Below are 22738 nucleotides of genomic sequence, written 5' to 3'. Positions count from 1 at the left end.
AGGGAACCTAGAGAATATCCAGTCCAAATGTCTGATTCATAAGAGCTACTCTTCTTCTTTGCCATAAAGCAATACAAATGAAATTAGTATAATTGTTGGAAAAGGTAATCAAGAGGACATGATCACCAGTTGATCCTTGAGCTGGACTCAGGCAACTGGAGACTCTTCACCTGCTGTCCTTGGAATGTATGCTCTGACTACTGTTCCCACAGTGGAAGCTGTTCCAAGAACATAGCCTTGAGAGAGCAGGGTTTTGTTGAGACCATCCAGACATATACATGACTGAACCCAGTTAAAGCCTCTACATAAATTTTTTAAGATTTGATGGATAGGTGCAGACATGTACTCATCTTGCAGCGGCCCAAAACATGTCTTATAAGTTTCCTTGCTTTTTAAACCTGCCACCTACCAATCTGGAATGGTTTGCCTCCTTCTATGGTCTCTCCTTGCCCTCTGTGAACAGGGGGCCAAGTTTGTGAACCAATAATAAGAGTTGCCATTTATGAAGTAATGTGAATCAGGTATCATGCTAGGCATTCAGTAGAATGGTCTCTTAATATTGTGAGTAGCTATTAACTTCTTTTCAGATGAGAAAATTAACCTGAAAAAGACTGCGAATTCATCCAAATTAAAAAAAAAAATCAGAGACAGGATTCCAACCAGGCATTCCAAAATGAAGCTTTTGATGATTCCAAAAATGAAGCTTTTCATTGTTTTTTTTTTTTTTATATCAAAGTCTTGCTTCTATTTCCATTATTTTATTCCAGCATTCTGGCTATACAACTATTTGACTCTCTAGAATTAGACCAATTCCTGAAGGGTCTTTATTCTAAGATACAGTACTTAAAACTCCATATTTTCCCACTACATGGAGAAAATGCTCTTAAAATTCATATAATCTCTAGTCTTTGTACTTTAACTAGTTTCCTTTTGACATCCCCCTACCTTTATTTCTCCCACCACCCAGCTTAGACTTTCCAATCAAACTTCTTCAGGTAGTTGCTACTATACCCTTTCTCCATCTTACTTCCGTGACATTTAGTCACAAATGTCTCTGAGGTGAATTGCCAAACCTAAGTAAATACAACAGTCATTTCTCCAGTCCTACTTCCAGTTAGTGGTAATTGTCAAAGGAAATCACATAATCCACCTTGGGATCCACTATAATTTAAACTATAATCTGAAGTAAAACCTCAATAATATAACCCAGTGCTCACTGAACTCTAGCCCCATGACCCCCAACCATAGCTAAGCCACCTGTTTTTGTAAATGAACGATTACTGGAGCACAGCTATGGCCATTAGCTTACACAGAGTATGTAGCTGCTTCTGCCCTGTAGCAGCGCAATCACGGAGCAGGGGTAACGAAGAGCATATGACCCACAGGGACCGAAATATTTACTATGTGGACCTCAACAGAAAAGCTTTGTCAACCTATGATATAACCTATAATGAGGATCCATACAATATCTCAAGTCAACTGGGTAAAAATAAAAGCTGTTTCTCTTCAGCCAAAAATCTATAGACACCAGCTTAATTCACACTATTAACCCTAAATCAGCCTATGCTCTGCAATTCTTTCCAAAGTCCACCAGCTAATAATCATCTAAACCTGGTTCATTATACTTCCACAACTCTCTCTCATACCTTTTGTACTCCCATGGAAGGAACCTAGATTCAGGACTTTATCACCAATTCCCTGGGTAATTAGAGTGGTCTCTTAATGGTACCCCAGCCTATGGATTTTACCAACTACAACAAAGAGCTGTCCAATACTGACTTATCACACTAACATGGAGACTGAATCACACTACATCTCTATTCAATACATTTCAGTGTTTGTGACAGAATTTAATATATTTAATATTTTAAACTAATAATTGTGATAGGTCTAAATTTAAATGCCTGAATATTCCATACAAAGACCTCCATAATATGGACACAATTGTGTCCCAGTTCATCTTCCAGTGACATTGCCCCATCTCTCTCCCCCAAACCCCACAGAAGCTGAAGTACACACCATTACTGTTCTTTAGCTCCTAAGCCTACATATTTCCCCAAATACATCCAGCACACATGCCCATGCCTTTACTTACACTTTTTCTCTTTCTCCCTGTGTGTTCATTCACTAACCCATCCAACAAACTTATGAAGCAACAGTAAGCATCAGATACTGGCCTCAGTGAAAAGAATGTAATGGGGAGAAAGCAGACCTGGTTCTACCCATGGAAAGATTACAGTTCATTAGGAAAAGAGAACATTAAGTAGACACACAAATAAGAATTTTATGAGAATCACAAACCAGTGCTATGAATGAAAAGTAGCTATGTGGGACTGAATTACAAAGGGATCTATCCTAATCTGGAAAGTCAGAGAAGGCATTTCTCAAAGGAAAGGACACTAGAGCAAAGGAAGTTTGCATGGGGTCAGCAAGGTGAAGCTACCTCCCCTCATGGGATCTTTTCTAATTAATCCAGTTTCAATCAACAGATTTATAAATATGTGTAACAGCTGTGATATAATGACTAGATGTAATACTATATGGTCAAGATATTATAAAAACTGTTTAATAGCATAGAATGCATATGTACAAATAAAAATATATCACATATACAAATTTTGAAAAGATAAAAGGGAATACAGGCAAACCCTACCCTGATTTCAGGTAGGGTAGTAGAGTTTAGGGTGGTACTTTTTTCCTTCATCCATTTCTAAACTTTCTGTAACATAATTATTTTATAATGAATAAATTATAGCAGTTTAGTTAACTATCTTCACAAAATTTTAAACAGCATAAGTAATATTTCATGTCTACTTCACTCACATATAATATTTTATAGTTATAACATAGAATAACCCATAACACATGTATCTGTGCATTGCAAGCTTCCCAGTCATAAAACCTTTGAATCCTACCACTGTTCAAATTTGCAATATTATTATTTGTATCTTAATGTTTCTCTACTTGATTAAAGCTTGTTATTAGCCTCTATAAGAGTTAATATACTTGAGTTTGTTATGTCCAATCAAATCTTTATGTGGTGATGGGTATTAAAGAGGGCATATACTGCATGGAGCACTGGGTGTTATATGCAAACAATGAATCACAGAAAAACTAATGATATAATGTATGGTGATTAACATAAAATAAAAAAAAAGAAATATGCCCTCAAAAAAAAAAAGGAATAGTTTCAGTAAATTTTGAATTTTTTAAAAGCTTAAAGTCAACACCTGTCAAAGAAAGAAAGAAAAGGAAAAGAAAAGAAAAAGAAAAGAAAAAGAACGGAAAGAGGGAGGAAAGAAAGGAAAGGAAGAAAGGAAAGAAAGAAAGAACGAGTGTTTGCAAGTAGAACCCTTATGCATTGCTGGAGGGAATGTAAAAAGATTCAGCCACTGTGAAAAAGTTTGGCAGTTCCTCAAAAAGCTAAATACATAATTACCATGTGATACAGCAATTCCACTCCTAAATCTGTTACCCAAAGAATGGAAAACAGGTATTTAAACAAATACATGTTCACAGCAGCACTATTCACAATAGCCCCAAAAAAGGGGAGGAGGACAGTTTCAATGTGCAAAGAATAAAAACTTCATATATACACAGGATGGTATATACATACAATACTATATACAGAAAAGGAATGTAGTACTGATGCAAGCTACAATGTGTATGATCTTAAAAACTATCATGCTAAGTGAAAGAAGCCAGATACAAAAGCATCACATATTGCAGATCTCCCATTTATACGAAACACCCAGTATAAACTCACACAGACAGAAAACAGATCAGTGGTTGCCAGGGCTGGAAAGAAAAAAGGGGGAGAAACTGCTTCATGAGTACGGGGTTTCACTTTGGACTGATGGAAATGTTTTAAAACTAGACAGAAATGGTGGTTGCACTCCACTGTGAATGTCCTCAATGCCACAGAATTATTCACTTAAAAAAATGGTTTTTATGTGATATGAATTTCAACTCATACCAAAAAAAAAAAAAATCAATACCTAACAAAGGTGCAATTTTCGGGGGGGGGGGGCTATAAAATGTGTTACAATCTATTTGTTAACAGTTATTCTTGGTTTGCACACATGGAATCAAGGTCCAGCCAACAACAAAACAGAATTTACCTCAACTCTTTCCTCCTCCTTATACAGATTCCTGCTGCTAAACCAAGCAAGCAAGGTCAATCATTTCAGCATCTAGATTCTAAACCTATCCCACTCTCAATCACCTTCATTGTTCCAATTTTTTTTAATCTAACTTACAGAAGAGCTTGTTATTCAATCAGAGCTAACGTCATCAGTGGCAGAGTTAATTGAGTCTTGATCACTTAAATATTTCTACTCTCCATCCAAAATTCCTATTTGCTTAAAATGGAAAAAAAAAAAAAAAAAAAAGCTTGTTGGAGGAGGATGAAATTATCCTACTCTTCTTTTTTAAAGGAATGAGAAACCATTCATTCATTCAGCAAGCATTAATTCACTGTCCACTCATGTGTCCGGCATTCTACTAGGGACAGCAATACAGCAGTAAAGGAAAACAAAGATCTCTCCCCTAAAGGAGGAGGGCAGAGAAAGAACAAGATAAACATATGCTTAGTAAATAAGAATATGCTAGAAGTTGATAAACGATTTTTAAGAAGAAAACAACAAACCAGGTAGAAAGAACTGGCATGGGGACACAGAGGCAGAGCACATGGAAAACAGCGGTAGCACTGAGTTGGAAAGCAAGTGCAGGAGCCTCATTGCGAAGGGGACACTGGAGTCAAGACTCAAGCTGGTAAGAGACTTAATTTTTCCTCTGCCATGTCCAAGGAAGGGAACCTCTGGGGACGTATCAGGGGGCTCTCCAGTGCGGCTGAAGTAAAAGAACAAAGGAGAGGTAGCAGGCAATGAAGTGAGAGAGCAGAGCAGCAGGAGAGGGAAGAGTTTCCAGAGGCTTTGGCACTCTCCCAGGAGAAGAGAAAGGGTTCGACCATGTGAAAGCAAAAAACTGCATGCAAGGCAGCAGCTAGGGGCAGAACGCAAGCAAGTTCTCCAATGCCTAACCTGGCGGAAGACATTCTGCCAATAAGGCTGTGACGGCAGCAGCTCCTGTGGGGAATTTTCCTAGGAGATGAAGAATGGGTAGAGCCTGCAAATTAAAACATTCAGGGTAAATGATGAAGACCCAGGCAGAGGCAATGAAATGCACAGCCAAACCTGGTGAAAAAACAGACCAAAAGTACTGAAGTCTAGTGTATAAAACAGAAAAATAACAAGAAGAATACAGCTAGAAATACAAGTTGGGCCAGACCCCAAAAAGCTACCCATAACAGAGAAGTGTTTTTTTTTTCTTTTTAATCTTTTAGAACGCGTGCACACATGGGATTTGATAAATGTGCTATTTGTAGGGGTGGAAAATCCGAAGACATCTGGCATGACTATCTCAGGAAGAGGAAGAATAGGAGAAAACAACACAAAAGGTATTTAAGGGAAAAAGAGGTTGGAAGTACGTATGTAATGGATAAAATGGCTCTTAGAGCTTCCAAAGGTTAAAGGAACAAAAGAAAAGAGGTCACTGTGCCACACAGGTAGTCAGGGGAGCTGATACCAAGGTCATTTCCATACCAGCGCATGTGGACTTCCACGGACACCTTTCGGTCTCACCTCCCCTTTCGGTCTCACCAGGAGAGAGGGGAAAGAACACAAGGTGCCAAGTCAGGAAGAAGTGAATTCTTGAATTCCAGCTCCTTGATAGTGATTCGACCTATCGGGCCAGATTTTTAACTTCTCTGAGCCTCAGCCTCTACACATGAACATGGGAAGAAGGCCTAAAGCTCACAACGTTAAGGACTGTGCACAGTTACTGGGGCCAAGCAGACGCTCTTTTTCTCCTTTACTGTTTAAGTCAGCTCCTTTCTCTCATTGCTTTTTGCTTCCAACAGCTGTTCTGGACTTCTTACAACCCTAACATGATCAAGAATAATGAGAAATTTTGATTTATTGAGGTTGTAAGTTACGCTTATTCATCAAGAACACATTCACGAAAATAGCTTTGTTGACAAAGCGCACCTCAGAGATACAAAAATGGGCATGGGATGATCCCGTCAGTTGCCTTCTCTGTACTCAACAATCTCACAGAGGTAAAAAATGAAGCTGCACCCCAGTGATGATCAATTTGGATTATCTGGTTTATGGAAGATATTCTTTCATAAACAGGTAAGTTTACAAAACACACACACACACACACACACATCGAGGAAATTCCATGGCACGAGCATTGCTACCACACTGAAGCTGGAAGAGACTACTGCCTTCCTCGCTATCAGTACTGAAAACAACACGCAATCTACTAAAGTGGGTAATGGAAATACAAATGATTGGTCAGTGGGAAAAGCTCATATTCACTTTTCTATAGATAGGCAAGATTTGAAACGAAGCACACTAAAACTTGAGAAAGGTATTATTCATAAAAGTATAATTTTAAAACACACATTCAATCTCCAAATGCTAATATCCCTCATTTAAAAACAAACACAATTATTCCACTGTTATTTCAACTCTTCTGGGTTGAATCTTACGCTATGGGAGCAGCGTGCCAAACTGTCCCACTGTGACCTGTGAAACCCTGAAAAATAATTGGTTCTCTAATTGAAAAAGAAGAAAAGATGAAAGGAGGAAGAAGAGCTCGGCTTCGGGAAGAATGAGGCAAAGGCAGTATCATGATGGAAGAGTAGACCGGCAAATGACTAAGAGCCAACAATTAAATTAAAATAAATTGCTTATTTTGTGTGAAATGTGGTTGCATTAGATCTTTCTGATAAATGGGATTTCCTCAGTGATGAATTTTTTCCAATTAAAATAAACTTTTTATAGATTGTATTTGAAATTGCCCAGTGAAATATGCAATTATATATTTTCCAGGTTGTAATGAAATTATATGTTCATATCCATTTATAGATGCTTATGAGGTCTGAATAATATCTGGACCAGGAAAACATCCCTCTTCCCAGGGTCTCTAACACAAAAATATTACTCAGATAAAAATATATTGTGAAACATCATAGAACAAGAGTAACAATCTGCATTTTAAAATATTTAACTAAACTTCAAAGTGAGGAAATTGTTTTTCAACAGGCAGTGTAGAAAGTTAATAATGTGATAAGTTATCTCCCAGAAGTTAATAATGTATAAAACAGTACACATTTCTTTTTCTAAATTAGAACCAGTCTTTCTTTCTTTAAATACATAGTAATAAGAGTAAAGAACCAATTTGTTTTTATTTTTATTTTTTTTTTAGATTTTTTATTTATTCATTTGAGAGAGAGACTGAGTAAGAGCATGAGGGGCGGGGAGGGGCAGGTCAGAGGGAGAGGGAGAAGCAGATAGCCCAACGCAGGGCTCGATCCCAAGACCCTGGGACCATGACCTGAGCCGAAGGCAGACAGTAATCAACTGAGCCACCCAGGAGCCCCACCAATTTGTTTTTAAATGCCAAAGGTCTTTAGGTTTGGGGAGGGTGTTTCTGGGTTGAAAAATAATTATATATATCTATACACACACAACTTAATAATTTCTCCGAAAAAAAAAAAAAATTTATAGTGTGCATTACAAACTAAGAAATACATAGTAAACTGTGATACCTGTTGCCCATTAAATAAATATATTTGACTAAAAAGGGAAAAAAATTTTTTTCCTGGCACTTAGACATATGTAAGGATTTTTCCTAAAACTCCAGAAAGGCACTTAGCTGTGGCAATAAAAACATGTTAATGTGATTAGCAAAGATCCAAAGCTCAATAACAGAGTGAACAGAACAAATAACTTATAAAGTTAAAATGCCTCAGGACCCTAAGACGGCGCTCCTGTAAAAGAAATGCAGAGCTAAAGGAGACAGACATAATTTTGAGTGGAATTAACAGGGCCAAGTACCTTGTGAAATGTTGCAGTTTTAGGACAACCACTCATCCTAGCACCCCATCCTCCTCTATAGAAGATGACCATGTTCTAATCCCTAGAACCATAAATATGTTACCTTACATGGAAAAAAGGAACTTTGCAAATGTGATTACGATTACAGACCCAAAGATTGGGGCATGAGCATGGATTAGCTAAGTGCACCCAATTTAATCACATGGTTTTTCGAAAGAAACTTTCCCGGTGAACGTCATAGTCTGAGAAGGATGTAATTAAGGAAGCCAGGTATGTGGGCAGCTCTAGAAGCTGGACAAGGCAAGGAAGGGACAGATTGTCCCCTAGAGCCCCCAGAATGTAGCCCCGTTGACACCTTGATTTTAGCCCAGTGGGCCCATGATGCACTTCCAACAGAACGGTAAAACAGTAAATTTGCATTAAGTTGTCAAATTCACAGTAATTTTTTAGAGCAGCAATAGAAAATTAATACAAAGCCCCATTTGTGAGCATAAGGATTCCTCCTACCCTATGCTGGAAATGGACAGAAAGCTAAGAAAGTGGAGAAGTTAATCCTGGGTCCTGACATCATTAGGATGATGAATTTACCAAATCTGAGACAACCAACCACCAGACTTCTTGTCTAAATCACTTTTAGCTGGGTACTGTTTCCTGCAGGCGAAGTTCCTCACAGATTCACCGGAAAACACTAATTTATATACACTAATACAGCATATAAAATTCCAAAGTTGTCTTCCAATCTTAGATTTGGGGGCTGTAAGACATTCTAAAATAAATACTTCTCACTTCAGGAGTTTTGCCCCTCTTATTGATTATTTGACATGCTACGAGAAAAATAGAAATACCAATATTCATTAAGTTATAAAGACAGCTCTATATATTTCCTTAATTTGTTACGACTTTAGGAAACAAGAATTGGGCGGAACCGCTCAAAGTTCTTAATATGTCAAAACAGTAGAACTTCAACAATTATATATGGTTCACCTAAATAATTTCTTTAGCTTATACTATAAAGCGGGAGGAGGGAAAAAAAAATCTATTCCTGAAAAATTATCACTCCTCTGAACCTTCTGCTAGCACTCTATGAAAATAAGAAAATTAACAGTTATCACCCTTCCTGCAAACCCTGGGGAGAATTTTGGCCATAAGCTTTCCTTGGCTCTTGTATTTGCCTATCAACTACAGGTTCCCTATGCCTTAATGCACCCCAGTTCTGTAATTACATTAAGCCATACATAGCATCCTCGTTAATCTTTGAAACTGTAAATAACGGTCAAAAATAATAACAATTAACAAGAACAAGTCAGATTTTATAAAGTACAGACTGAGCTTTTCAAGTTCACGCTGAAATCATTAGCTCAACACTCGAAACCTGAATCACACCAAGTTAAAAGTTAAAATTCTGCTTTTAAATTTCATAAAATCACAAAAATTATTGGCTCAGCTCCATTAATGACTTGTAAACTGAATGAAAAAAAAATCATGGAAAAACTCAGAAAAAATTAAGAAGAAAAAAAAATGGTCTTTATTCCTGATTCAACAGATCCCTCCTTCTCCTGGAACTTAATAAAGCATTTGACAGTGAAGACATACACAAAAATGAAAGAAACAGGATGTACAGAATCTATTAATATTTTCTAAAACTGACGGTAGAGATCCGTGTGAGAGAAATCTTCTGAAGTGGCCACTAATACAGGTCAGTTACCTCAGCAGTCCTATGGTTCTAAAGGCTTCATTTGGAAGTGGGGCTAGAGCTGGCCAGGTTCCGTAGAAGAGTCAGAGGAGGTACACAAAATTTTACAAGTGGAAATGAACCTGCATTCCCAAAATTTAAGTTCGGCTAATAATTCTTGAGCAACTAACAATGAGCTGGGCATTGCAAAAGATGCTTTAAAATCTTCATGATATAATCCTCACATCACCTTGTGAGATGGGTATCATCTCCCCCATTTTATAAAGAACTATAGCTGCCAAAGCCGGGGTCACACGCGGGTGTGGGGGTGACTCCACTGCCCCTCTCTCCTCCTGTACACGCCACAGCATGGTGTTAGTATTTACAGCTCAAATACTTACAGAAGTGAATAGAGGAACCAAATGATGAAAGATGGTCATAATAAAAAGTGGCAAGTTTTTAAAGCCTTTAATATAAATTGTGGGATGAGGGTGAACTGCTGTGGGGCAGTGCTAAGGTGGCAGGAGATGAGAGGGAAATTATTTTAAATCAAAGAAGAGCACTTTAAATAAAACATAACAGGATTTCTTTTAATCAGAGAAGCAGCATGGCACAGCAGAGAGGCCATGGCTTTAGACTCAGATCTGTATTCCATTCAGAGTGGCAGCCCCTTTTAGCTCAACTTCGCTTGAAGAGTGTAACTTTTTCTTACATACAAGATCTAGGCAATATTTGCCTTGGTTCTTCCACAGGATTATTTTGGGGAACCAATAAAATGATAGGAGGTAAACACAACTGCTAAAAAAAAATATATATATGTTATCAATACTGTTGTATTATTGTCTAATTAAGGAGTTCTGTATTTTTGCCAGATTTGACATATGCTTTTATCAACAAATGCATTACAGTCTGTTAAAGTAGACCCAAAAATGGACGACCTGATGTTAAAGTCACCATAAAAAGGTATTCCTAGTTGGGTGAAGTATCTTATTCACGTTACAAATAAGGTACTGGTCCCTTGAATTAAAAAAAAAAAAAAAGGAGGGGGTGGTGCCTGAGTGCCTCAGTTGGTTAAGCTTCCAACTCTTGGTTTTGGCTCAGTAGTGATCTCAGGGTCCTGAGACTGGGCATGGAGTCGGCTTGAGATTCTTTCTCCCTCCGCCTGCCTGTGCTCACACACTCTCTCTCTCTCTCTCTCTCTCAAATAAATAAAATCTCAGAACAAAACAGAAGGGCTGCATATATATTCTGAGCTAGAGCTCTCCCCCAACTATGGTGGCTGAAAATTTGTTCTATTACACCACAGCTTAAGGTTCTTCCTACGAAGTCCTGCTTTCCCCACCTTCTACCCTTCACGTGCATTACCCACAGCATACCCCCTAAAAAAACTCCTGTACTCCAACCTTTGGCATCTGCTGTTGGAGGGACCCAACTGACAAAATAGGCTTCTGTATTAATGCATTAAACAACAATATTTTACTATATCTGAAATAATTCTAATGGGATATAAATGAAAGTATATATAAACTTTACAGGTAGAAATGGCCTAGGTGCTGGTGCATTTGTTGCCTATATTTACAATTGAAGGAAAAGCTAAATTTCAATTAGAGGTTAGTGAAAGTAATGATTTTTTTTTTCGTTATCCAAGTTCAAAGACCCCAAGTTAAAAATTCCTGGATTAGATATGTCTGACTTGGAAATAACCACTTTTTTAAGACACAGACAAACACCTAGACAAGTGAGAGCTGTGAGAACCAAAGATTTCTAACCTGGTGTTTCTCCTTAGATGCCAGGAAATCTGTGAATGCTTATGTTAAATGCACAGAATGTGTTACAAATTATAAGCTGTGACTAAATAATTTAACTTTGAGGGACAAAACACACCCAGCTCACCTAAACACAAATATATAATTACCTCAAAATCTAACTTAGGAAATTTAAGGTTAAAAAAGTTATTTTCATAAGGGTTTTTTTTTTTTCCCCTGTTACAAAAGAATTTACTACATTGTTTATTTAGTATCCAGTTCCAACAGCATACAAGCCAGCGGGAAGCCTCTTACACCTGTCTCCTCAGGACTCTCCTCCCCCACCTTCTAGTGCTCCACAGTGGTGGCATCCAGTTGCTCTACTAAGACCATGCGATCCTATTTCTTCCAAGCCTGGCAAGTGTGTGTGGAGGTAGGCATGGGGGACAGGGAAGAATGCAGAATGGCAGAGGGAGGGGGCAGTGAACAGCCAGATTTACAAATATCATTCTAAGATTAAAATCCTGCATTGAGAAGGATGACTCTCCTTTATATTTTCAGGTGAATAATACTGTACACTAATTATGAGTGGGAGTCTTGAGTGCTAGAACATAATGTAGACAAGGCAAAGAAGAACCGCCTGAAATAGGGAAGTGTAGTTTGAGCAACCAGAGTTCAACAAGAAATGCCCTGGGTCAATGGGGAGAAGACAGAAGATATGGGAAATGGAAGCGAAATCCCGAGGGGAAAAAATATGTGAGGACAGTAAAATGTAACAACCTTACAATGTTGTCAAAAGGGGACAGCTACAGGTGCAAACTACAAGAATTAAAACACCAAGGTGACTTTGTAATCTAGAAGGAACACAGTTTACCCCAATCTACTAGTCAAGTGACTCCAGTGAATCCAGTGCTCCCCAGTACCACTCCTTTCTCCAATGTTAAAAGGAAAAGAGAGAATAGGAAAAAAGCGGGGGGGGGGGGGGGGAGCTATGTTTATGAGCACCTCCCCCCCCATGCACACACGTCTAAGCCTCCTCCCTTTCTGTTTGCAGCATTTGTACAATATACAAGTAATATGCCTAGTTACAGGGGCCTTTAAAATTCCCGTTACACCATGTCAAAAATATGCTGTATAACTAAGCATGTAACTGAAGCATTCTGGGACTTTAAAGTCGCCTGTGGCTCCGGGCTAAAAAACCCACTCTCTTTAGCCTTTTTCTCTATTTCTTTAAAGCTTTCAGAATACATTTCTGTTTCTTTAGCAACCCAACACAAAATACAAGTAATTGGTAACAATGAGATACTTTCCAATGGTGAAGCAAGACATTCCTGACCTATCCTATTGTTTCCTTAAGTCTTTAGTTCTTTTCAGATTCAGACACAGACAAGAACCGAAGGATAAATCCCTAGGGAAATACTTAATTCTTCATGGACTATCTCCTCAATCTTTCCAAATTAGTGTTTGTCAAAACACTTTTTGTCAAAAAACTTTAAGATATGTTGCATTCATCTTGGCATCACCTATTAACACGCATTCCCAACACTGTGTTATAAATTACATTATTCATCTTAATGTAGTCTTGTGAGGTAGTTTAGGATTTTTTTTTGTTTTTATATATACACTTTGTTCATACAGAGGAATAAATTGTGTTTCAAATACAAAGCGACATCCTGAACACAGCCAAGTTCCTGGGATAATCCATGGTTTATCACTCCCTACTTCAATACTTTGTCCACTGAACTATGAGGTCAGAAATCTAAGCTTGATTTGTTTTTAAGTGCATAATCCATTAACTGTTTCCATATGCCATAACTGTTCAGTTGAGAAATTTATAAATGTTTATTAGCCCTATCTGGCAAATAGGATGCACCTGTTATAAAATGTGATTACTTCAGAAAGCTAACAATTGTGGAATCACATTTTTATAATAAATCAGTCTAAGTGAATTAGACTATTCACGTATTTTCAGAAAGCCCTTTAATCCCTATTAAGTTAATAGTTTGTGAATAATGAAAGAAATTAATATTAATTTTAGTTGATAAATCCAATACCAATAACCTGTTAGTATACTTTAATCCATTTTCCAACAGCCTGTAAAAATTAGCCAACAGATGCTTCCAATCTGGTAAAAAATATGCAGGTCATTAGCATTATTTTGATACCAAATGTTCAATATATGAATATTGTGATTACATTTCAAAGAGATATATATGCAATTTTCTTTTATAATCTTGTTAAATTTTAACAGGAGCCCAAGTGAGTAAAACATGACAGCCCTTTCTATATCAAAATCAACATTTGTCGTTCCATTCCTCATTCTTATGCTTCAACTTGAGGGAGAACTTGACTGAGTTTCACGGAGACTGAGTTTCACGGACGCAGGAATGGGCACATGTCTGCCTTTCTCTCTAACAGTGTCCCAGGTGCGAATCACAAGGCCTAGCATACACTGTATACCAAATAAATATTTGCTGACTTGAACAGCAGTAGCCAAATATAGGAAAGAGAAAAGGTGGGAGCAATGAATGAGGAAGAAAGCGAGAAAGAAAAATATGACCAGGAAAATGCCTATGTGTTATTTTCAGAAGAATTTAAAATATGGAAAGCTAAGATAGAACTCGAAAATTCAGGATTGAGAAAGGCAAGGAAACCAAAGTGATACCCGATTGCAAAATAAGGTACAGAAGAGAAAGTGATACAAACTGAATCAGGGAAACATGTTGATTTCACAAGAAAAGGCTGAGACAGTTTCCTTATATTCCTCAAGATAGGGCACAGGCACTTCCCTATTAAAGCAATGTTAAAAACATCACAGGGAGGTTAGTTTAAAAGACAACATTATTAAAATCTGACGGGGGCAAGGCGGGGAGGGGCAGCGGGGGAGATATTATAAACAACAACATGAATCAGCCAGGAAAGCTCATACCTAGAATATCTTGCTATGTCTACCAGAGCACAGGCCAGGGTGGTATTCTGAGGAGATAGCATTGTTGTGCAGAAGAAAAATCTCAGTAGAGATGTGGTCCTGATTGGACAAGGTAACGTGAAGATGGCCCAGCTCAGGGAGTGGTAAACCACAGGTGCTCTATGGGTACTATTAGGCCACAATTAGGCCCTCTTCCCTTTCCAACTTTCAGGGTATAAGACCACTAAAACCCAGTCATCTTAACCTGAAAGTTTGTAAAACCCAAAGCAGTGTCCTCCATAAGAAAAAAATAATAAAAATGAGTAACAACAACAACAACAAAGTAGAGAGCATGTGATTAGAACAGAGAATAAATGGTTGAATTTAGTTTCCTTTTTTCTTTCTACCAGTTTCAAACGTTTAGGGAGCACAACTGACTGACATTTTAAATTCCTGGGATGGAACTTCCACCTTTGTAATCCAAGAAATAGCTTTGGGTTTTTTGTTTAACAAATTTATACCCCCTTCGCCCATTTCCCAGACCCACGCCTCTGGCAACCACCAAGCTGATCTATAAGCTTAGTTTGCTTTTACTGTTTGTTGCTTTGAGGTTCTACATATAAAAGAAATCATACAGTATTTTTCTTTCTCTGGCTGACTTATTTTCAGTTAGCATAATGCCCTCCAGGTCCATCCATGTTGTCACAAAATGCCCTGGTTCTTCGACAAAAGAATTACTACAATGAGAAACAGATACACTAGTTCTCTAAAAACCCCATAGAGTCTCCAATGATGGGAATCCTGGGTCCTTCCGTGTTCAACTGTGATGCAAACCAATGATGAAAATCAACCAGGAGGCAATGCCTCTCCCTTACCCCTGCCAGCTAGGGAGCAGAGAGCAACTGTAGGGCCATCTTGGACTGAATAAGTGACTAGGTTTAATTTTGATTTCTGCAGAAATCACAAAATTGATTCAAAGTAACCTCTGGAGTCACGGGAGATGGGCAAAAAGTTAGGATTTGGACCTAAAGCCTCAGGGGCCAGGCCGTGAATAAAGAGACAAGGAGAAACATGTCCACTCCACCAGCCCACAGTCTTGTCTAAGCTTTCCAGGTACTCTCCTCTGGCCTTCCTTTCTGATCTTTACTACATAATAGCTATAGGAAGTCCTACTTTTCTGAAAGCAGCAATTTTGTTTTCCAATAAAATACTTAAGCACTAGTAATGCTAAAAAGCACTCTTAATTCTCCTTGAATAATGTTCTCTAGGAATTATTCTTTAAAATCCAGACCAAAAAGTTGTCACCTTCTCAGCTTGCCACTGTGAAATGTTGGCATCACCCAGGGGAACAACCTTGGGCTTCCCCACCTTTCCTGGTCACCATGGAAGTATCCTCCACTGTCACTGAAGAAAGAAGGTAGCATCTGAGCTGAGACAATAGAAGTCATGGGTCTCTGCCAGCCTCTAAGTCAAATGAGAGACTCTGGGCCGAGGGGACAGCATGTCCAAAGGCAGAGAGGGATGGAAGTACAGAACACTCACAAAAAGATCATCCTTCCCTCACTTTACCCTTTATAACTAATATTAGATTCAGCAAATACATTTTTTTCTTCAACCTTGAATCTCAAGGCTAAAGTTAGATGACTTAAGAATTTTTTAAAGGTCCAATTATTTCATTTAGGGCTAGCACTACAGCTAAATTAAAGACATGCTAACAAGTTTCCCTTTTGAGCCTCATTAATTAAGAAAGTAATCAGAGTAAAGAGAAAAAAAAAGAGACAGTAGCTGGATGGCAGTATTACTTAAATAGCTTTAAGGTACCACCATTTGTACCTACTAGGAAAGCAAAGGGAAAACTAATCAATTCCAGATTACGAAATCTGAAATTCTGAAGTGTTTTACATGTAAATACACATTTTAACTGCCATATATTTTCCTTGATTGCCTGAAGAGCACACTAATCTTACTCAGAGAAAATGTTCTTTCTCCATAATCAAAAGGTAAAATTAAGATCTGCTTACTTCACAAGTTTTCCTAGGATAAGCTTGCTGAGAAAATTCCCACTGTTTTCAAAGATCAAACTACATCAGTTTTACTATTTTGATCAAGAACAGTGCCCAAAAATATCTGAAGGCTCTGGGTTTATCCCAAATTCTGGAAAACCACCTTAATTTACAAATACCTTTTAGAGTTTCTAACTTACATTATTTTTTAGAAAAAGATTCTAATTTACAATTATATTTTATAAGCATTTCAAAGGAATGCAAATGATTTTTTTTTTAGTATCTGCCAATATCCTTTCATTGCCGTGATTGTCAAGTTAAATCAGATACATAGCACAGTGCCTAACACATAGTAGCTTTTAAGATTTTATTTAAGAGAGAGAGAGAGAGAGCGCACAAATGGGGTGGGGGAGTGACAGAGAGAGGGAGAAGCAAGCTTCCCACTGAGCAGGGAGCTCAATGACATGGGGCTCGATCTCAGGATCCCAAGATTATGACCTGAGCCAAAGGCAGATGCTTAACTGACTGAGCCACCCAGGTGCCCCCATAATAGGTATTTTAAGAAGTTAATTCTTCCCTCTCTACAGCAAGCCTTCCCATCTCCAGCTGGAGTACAATCTCTCTTCTCCAGCAATCTGTGCTCAATGAGCCCAGGGTCATAAGTGGCACAATTTGTGGTGAAAAAGTTTCCTTTTTGAAAATTAAAAGGTAATCACTGATATAAGTACCTTGTAATATAGGCCTAAAATGTAAGCATTACATAACTTAAAAATTAACTTAATAGTTTAAGTGGATATCAACTCTCAAACATATGTGGTGGAAACCCAATTTTTAGGCAAGAATAATGTTTGAGTTATTTAAAAACAAAACAAAAATATCACACCAAACAAGTAAAAGCTTTCACAAAAAATTTTGGAAATGAATGCTATTACTTTTAATGAAAAGATCATATAATCTATTCATATATTTCTATTTTAAGCTAGCCTTCAAGGTATTCTATAAATTTGGTATTTCTATCTCATGTGACTCATGCTAATTATTGCTACACTCTAATATTAAAGGGTGGTAAAATTATAACTAGAAAAAAGGCTCACATTTTGTTTGTTTTTCTAGGTCCCATTGACTGAAAGGAATTCTCATGCCAAAATCCTCTGTGAAAACATCCTCCTTTTCAAAAGTCCAATTTAGAACACCTTCAAAAGATACTATACTGAAATTTGACAAAGTTCTGTATTAACCATTTGCATTTTAAAGACTGTTCATGTGATAATCCAAATAACAAAATCTGTATTTTAAACATTTCCTTTCATTAGATAATTTAACCATTAGTAAAGTAAAAATATGTCTAGGACTCTTAAAATAATGCTCTCTAGAAGTTAATGTATAAGAATCGGCAGTGTTAACGTACTAAAATTAACAAATAAGCACTATGTTCAACATACCTTTTTGTTGGCAACAAAATGTATTCTCAAGTTTACAAAGCAAATCCACATTTTCATACTTATTTTCATTTGCTTTTATCCAGAAACAGTTTTCAGTCATTTCATGAGGTCTGATCTGCAATCAGAGAGATGGATTCATAAATAGTTGGGTGTTTCACCTCTCCCAGTGCAATCACTATGCTCAGACCCAGGGTCCCATCGCTGCCAGCAGATGTTTATGAAGCAATCCCTGTAATATTTTCCCCCAAAGTGTGTTCAACAGAATCCAAGTTCCCCAGGAAGCTAAGATTTTATTAAGGGGGGAGTGGGGAGTTCCACTACCACATAGTTGAGGGTTTGAAGCAGAGTGAAATAAAATTTGTGGCTTCTTAATTATACCTATCAGAGTCTTTAATAATGCTCGTGTGCACTGCAACAATTCAAGTGCAGGATACATTACACAGCCCCTCCCAAGGTTGTCTGACCATGAAACCATCTTTCTACAGAATTCAGAATTTCTATGTCCTGACTAAATATCAACTTCCGACAACTAGTATTGGTTTTTCCAATGGCTACCCACATAGAAAAGTTCCAAAGATCACTAACATCGTCCTTTTGAGAAACACTTCATAAAGGGTTCAATGATGATAATGTTGAATTATCAATTTGATGATGAATCAAATCCCATTTAACAATTATTAACTCTCACCAAATTTCTAAACCAGAAAGCCTTAGTCGAGAGAAAAGGGCTTTGTCTCAACACTTTAATTCACATAATGCCTATTTAATGTCACTGTGTAAATATAAAATTAAATTTTAATGTAGGTGATAGTATGTTTTCTTCCATTTAGTTCTGTTTTACCTTTAACCAATTCAATCTCCTCATGCTGGTTTCAGGTTTAAATTCTTTCTTTGGTTTTAACCCAAATGGTAGGGTTGGTGGAGGAGGAGAGTTTCGCCCGCTGAGAAATCCCAGGGGAGGTGGTGGGGGCACAGGACCACCAAAGGGCATTGGCATTCCTGGAAGTGGAGGAGGGGGTGGGGGAGGGGGTGGAGGTGGCCCGCCTCGGCAGGAGGGCAGCGGCGGGGGAGGAGCCAGTGCTGGGGGGCCAGTTCCATTTTCTTTGGACAGCGGCAAAGCGTTATTCGTACCAGCTGGCAAGGCACCAAACTAGAGAAGAGGACAAAAGAAACATGACTAAAAACACCTACAACACATGCAGAAGTACACTTTGCTCAAAAATTTATTATTTTAAATCAAAGATAATTCACTATCAGCAATTTCACATGGGTTAACCAAAAAAAACAAAATTCCAACCAAGTTGGGGTTTTTTCCCCCCAGTTAAAGAATTTCACTTTTGTTTTCATAAAAGTGTAATTGCCAGAAATATTATTTCCTATTTTGGTAGTTATGGCCATGCAGGTGGAGATATCCAGGAAGGATATGGGTATATGGGTTTAGAAGATTTGAAAATCAGCAGTTTCTAGGTGATAGTTCAAGTCATGAGAGTAGCTAAGTTCACACAGTATGGACAGAGCATCTAGCATAAAGAAAAGTCTATGTACAGAATTCTATGGAATACTAGCATTTAAATGAGAAGTTAAACAATAAGATCAAGACAGACTTAAATAGTATTGTCACATCATGTGACATGTGCCAATGACCTTGAGAGGAGGAAAAAACAAAAAGAAAAACCTGAAATTCGTAAGTAGGACCTGCAGGGGCACATCATGATCCTTGTGAACTAACTGGCCTTCAAGTGGCTTTCATATATAATTCCATGTAGATGCCAACCTCACAGCGATTTCAGGGCCTTGGCACATGCTATTCCTTCTGCCTGGATCCATGAGTCTCCGCATATGGATCACTTCCTGCTGGTCCTTTCAGTCTTAGCACCTCCCTTCCTCAGGAAAGCCTCATCTGACCACTCCTTTTACACTGATAGCACTGCTTCTCTTTGATTGTACTTATCAAAGTGTTCAATACTTAAGGAATCAATCATTAGCATTTCTCTCTTTGAGAGATTATAAGCTCCACAAGGGAAGTGACTAAGTCTGTAGAATTTACTATTCTTTTTCCAGCACCTAAGGTTGCGACTGGCAAATGACAGCTACTGAAGAAATACGTGTAGGATGAATGGATGAAAGATGAGAGAAAAAGCAGACAAGTACAGGTTCATGAATCACAAGTGAAGCAGGGGCATGCTGATATTCAACAGTGTCCAAAGTCACAGAGAAGCAATGCAAAATCAGGAGTGAAAAAGAGCCAAGGATGTCCACTCGTCACTTTTGTCCTTTTGTTTCTATGGCATGGTAAGAATAAATGCATTTTAATTATCATAAAGAAGACGAGAGTTGATAAATTTCTTGTAGTATGATCATTTTCCTGTAATTACTTCAATTCAGACACACACACACACACACACACACACACACCCCTTGCAAATGGTGGCATTTAGTAAATGTTAATAAATCATTTGAAAACTTTCATTGCACAATTATGGAAAAGAGATCATGTATAAAAGCCTGAAATTGACATCTGAGATCAGCACAAAGAAAAAGTGTTATAAAAGAAACTGAAACCACAAATCAAACATATCTTAACAAAAAATTAACTATAAAGTAGAATCAATTCAGCATTATGCTGCATTGCTGTTAGAATGGATAGTACTGCCCTCTGAATGTTAAAGAAGTATGTATGTTATATTCACACTCAATATGCATTTTATAATTAACTACTAATGTCTTAAAGATATGGTTAGATTTCCGCTCTATACTAGCTCATTTGATGGAGGATGGCTGACTTAAATATCATTCATGAGGCCAGATTAACCTGTGATTAACTTGCTCACCATTATAGCCCCAGCACTCGACAACATTTAGTTGTTAAGTGAATAAAGGAATAAAATCACAGATAACAGAATATATTTTATTCATACCCTTCATAATCATTATGGCTTTGATCAAAGAGAAGGATCTTAAGACAAATGAATAGATTTCATGAGAAACACACCAATCCATTAAAAAAAAATTTCCTGTTGTTCTTCAAAAATTAACAGGGTGGCCGATACTGTCTCTAATTCCAGGCTTGCTTCTGATGTACAAAACTAGTCATCCTTTTCCACATTCTTAAATAACATAGGAGATTCCTGGATTTAATCTCAGTTTTAAAACTAATTCAGTCCCATATTTATTTAAAACACATGCAGCAATATATCCAAAGCTGGTGATTATCTTCTTTTTTTAATTGACAGGAATTCTTTAGATTGGATTTACAATTAATCCTTCAAGTATAACAAATTAAAAATAAAGTTTTTTAAATTTATATTAGCCCAGACCAAGAGAAACTGGACATAAATATCTCAGCCACTGTCTATAACTCAATCTGAAATAATAAAACACAATCAAATATTTCTTTTAGTGTGAGAGACAAGGAGCCACACGGGAAAGATGAAAAGTTTCAATAAATTGTACTTCCTTCTTGCACAGAAAAGAGCTTCATTTTGCCTAAAATTGAACACTTAACAGATAGCTATCTCTTCAGGTATCTTCTTAGAGGCTCTGTAACAAAACTATCCACTAAGTATTTAAAAGAAAACAAAATAGCCAATAATATGGGAAATAGTACACCGATCTAGGAATTGGTACATCTGAGACTATTTCGACATAACCATAAATTAGGATGAAAGAAAATGAGCAAAAACTATACTTATTGCTCATCATCCTATATGTAAATCTGCATGAAGAAATTTAGCTATGAATATTCTACCTCTTTACTGTCATCCACTTACAACATGCAGATGATGTATTTCTTGCTATCTAAATGTTTTATATGTAGAGGGTGTATGTGAGCTATCTGCTTCATAATCCAGATTTGCTCTCTTTTTTGTCATGTTTTAAATCTGTTTACTTTTGGAAATTGAAAAATTATCAGAAAATGTTCTCATTAAGCTAGAGGTTATCTTTCACTGCAAGGTACCCATAGACTGAAGGTTTTGAAAAATAAATAGCTCGAGCAATAATTTCCTGTAGTGGGATAAAGATCAGTGATGAATGACAAATCTAAGAGTAAAAGACTTTCTTACCCTTTATGATTACATACAAAACATGTGACATTAAAAACAAAACCCAAATGAAACATAAGCAGATTAATTAGTAAAAGTTAAGACATTCTTAAAAATGCCAAGTACAAAAAAAAGTGGCGAAGTCATTTTTAAAAAAAATTTACAGAATAGAAATACATATAAACAATACTATTAAAACATACTAGTGAAATTAAAGCTTAAACATTTTGAGCTATGAAGATATGACATGACCTTTGCTTCCCTGGTAAGCTTTCAATACCCAAATTCAATCCAGAAAGATGGTATTTTACCTGTGACTTAAAAGTTTGTAACTCTGCTTGAAGTTCATTAATCTTTGCTTCCTTTTTCTGCAGTTGGGCCTGAGTTTCTTGGTGGTCGGTAAACTCTTTTTCAAACTGCAAAGGAAAAACAAACAAACAAACCAGGAGACAGAAAGATGGCATTGAAAAGCACTATTCTTCATAGAGAAATAGGACTCTAATGATCTGTCAGTAGAACACAAACCTTTTATGAAAGGAATGGCAGATCTTGCTAAGTCACCGAAAGCCTTTTTCTAGGTCCCCCCAGGTCCCACCAAAAATCATTCAGTTTGCAAGGGAGCAGACAAAGCCAGAGATGGTGTGACCTTCTCCTCTCGGCAGAGCAAAGTGGCTCAGAGGGATCTTCAACACTGACATTTTTCTTAAAAGTCCCTAAATATCATTGCAACTCTGTGTACAATAATAGCAAAGCATTGCACTGAGTTCCATGACCCCTACCTGCAAAAACTTCTACTTAAAATTTATGGGAAGTTTATCAATAGGAATTAAAAGAATTCCATTTTAGTATTTTTTATTATTAAATGACTCCATTTTGTAAATGCATCTTTTTCTTACATCATTATGCAAGTTAAGGGCCCTGATGTAGGCTCTAACCTTCAACAATAATTTAAGATAATAAAATCTGTTATTTATCATGAATCTTTGGGAGATTAAACTTTGGGAGATTAATGGTAAAT

The 22738-nt window shown here is 37.2% G+C and overlaps 1 protein-coding gene across 5 annotated transcripts in view; it reads right to left on the bottom strand.

Annotated features, from left to right (window-relative positions):
* Window positions 1-22738, bottom strand: part of DIAPH3 (diaphanous related formin 3) — a 486464-nt gene that overhangs the window by 291174 nt on the left and 172552 nt on the right. For all 5 annotated transcript variants that reach the window (XR_010409980.1, XM_064586024.1, XM_064586023.1 and 2 more), the window contains 3 exons: window positions 22032-22136; window positions 18519-18827; window positions 17678-17792 (listed from right to left, as the gene is read on the bottom strand). Coding sequence is in view for 4 of the 5 variants with exons in the window: in XM_064586024.1 (XP_064442094.1) it covers window positions 17678-17792; window positions 18519-18827; window positions 22032-22136 (529 nt within the window). In the remaining variant the exon portion in view is untranslated. The remainder of the gene's footprint in view (window positions 1-17677; window positions 17793-18518; window positions 18828-22031; window positions 22137-22738) is intronic.

Source organism: Mirounga angustirostris, unplaced genomic scaffold (assembly GCF_029215605.1).
Source record: "Mirounga angustirostris isolate CCGP_5_RB_7025 unplaced genomic scaffold, mMirAng1.0.hap1 SCAF_3, whole genome shotgun sequence".
NCBI lineage: Eukaryota > Metazoa > Chordata > Mammalia > Carnivora > Phocidae > Mirounga > Mirounga angustirostris.
The sequence above is the reverse complement of the archived record's forward strand: the minus strand, read 5'-3'. Positions and strand labels throughout refer to the sequence as shown.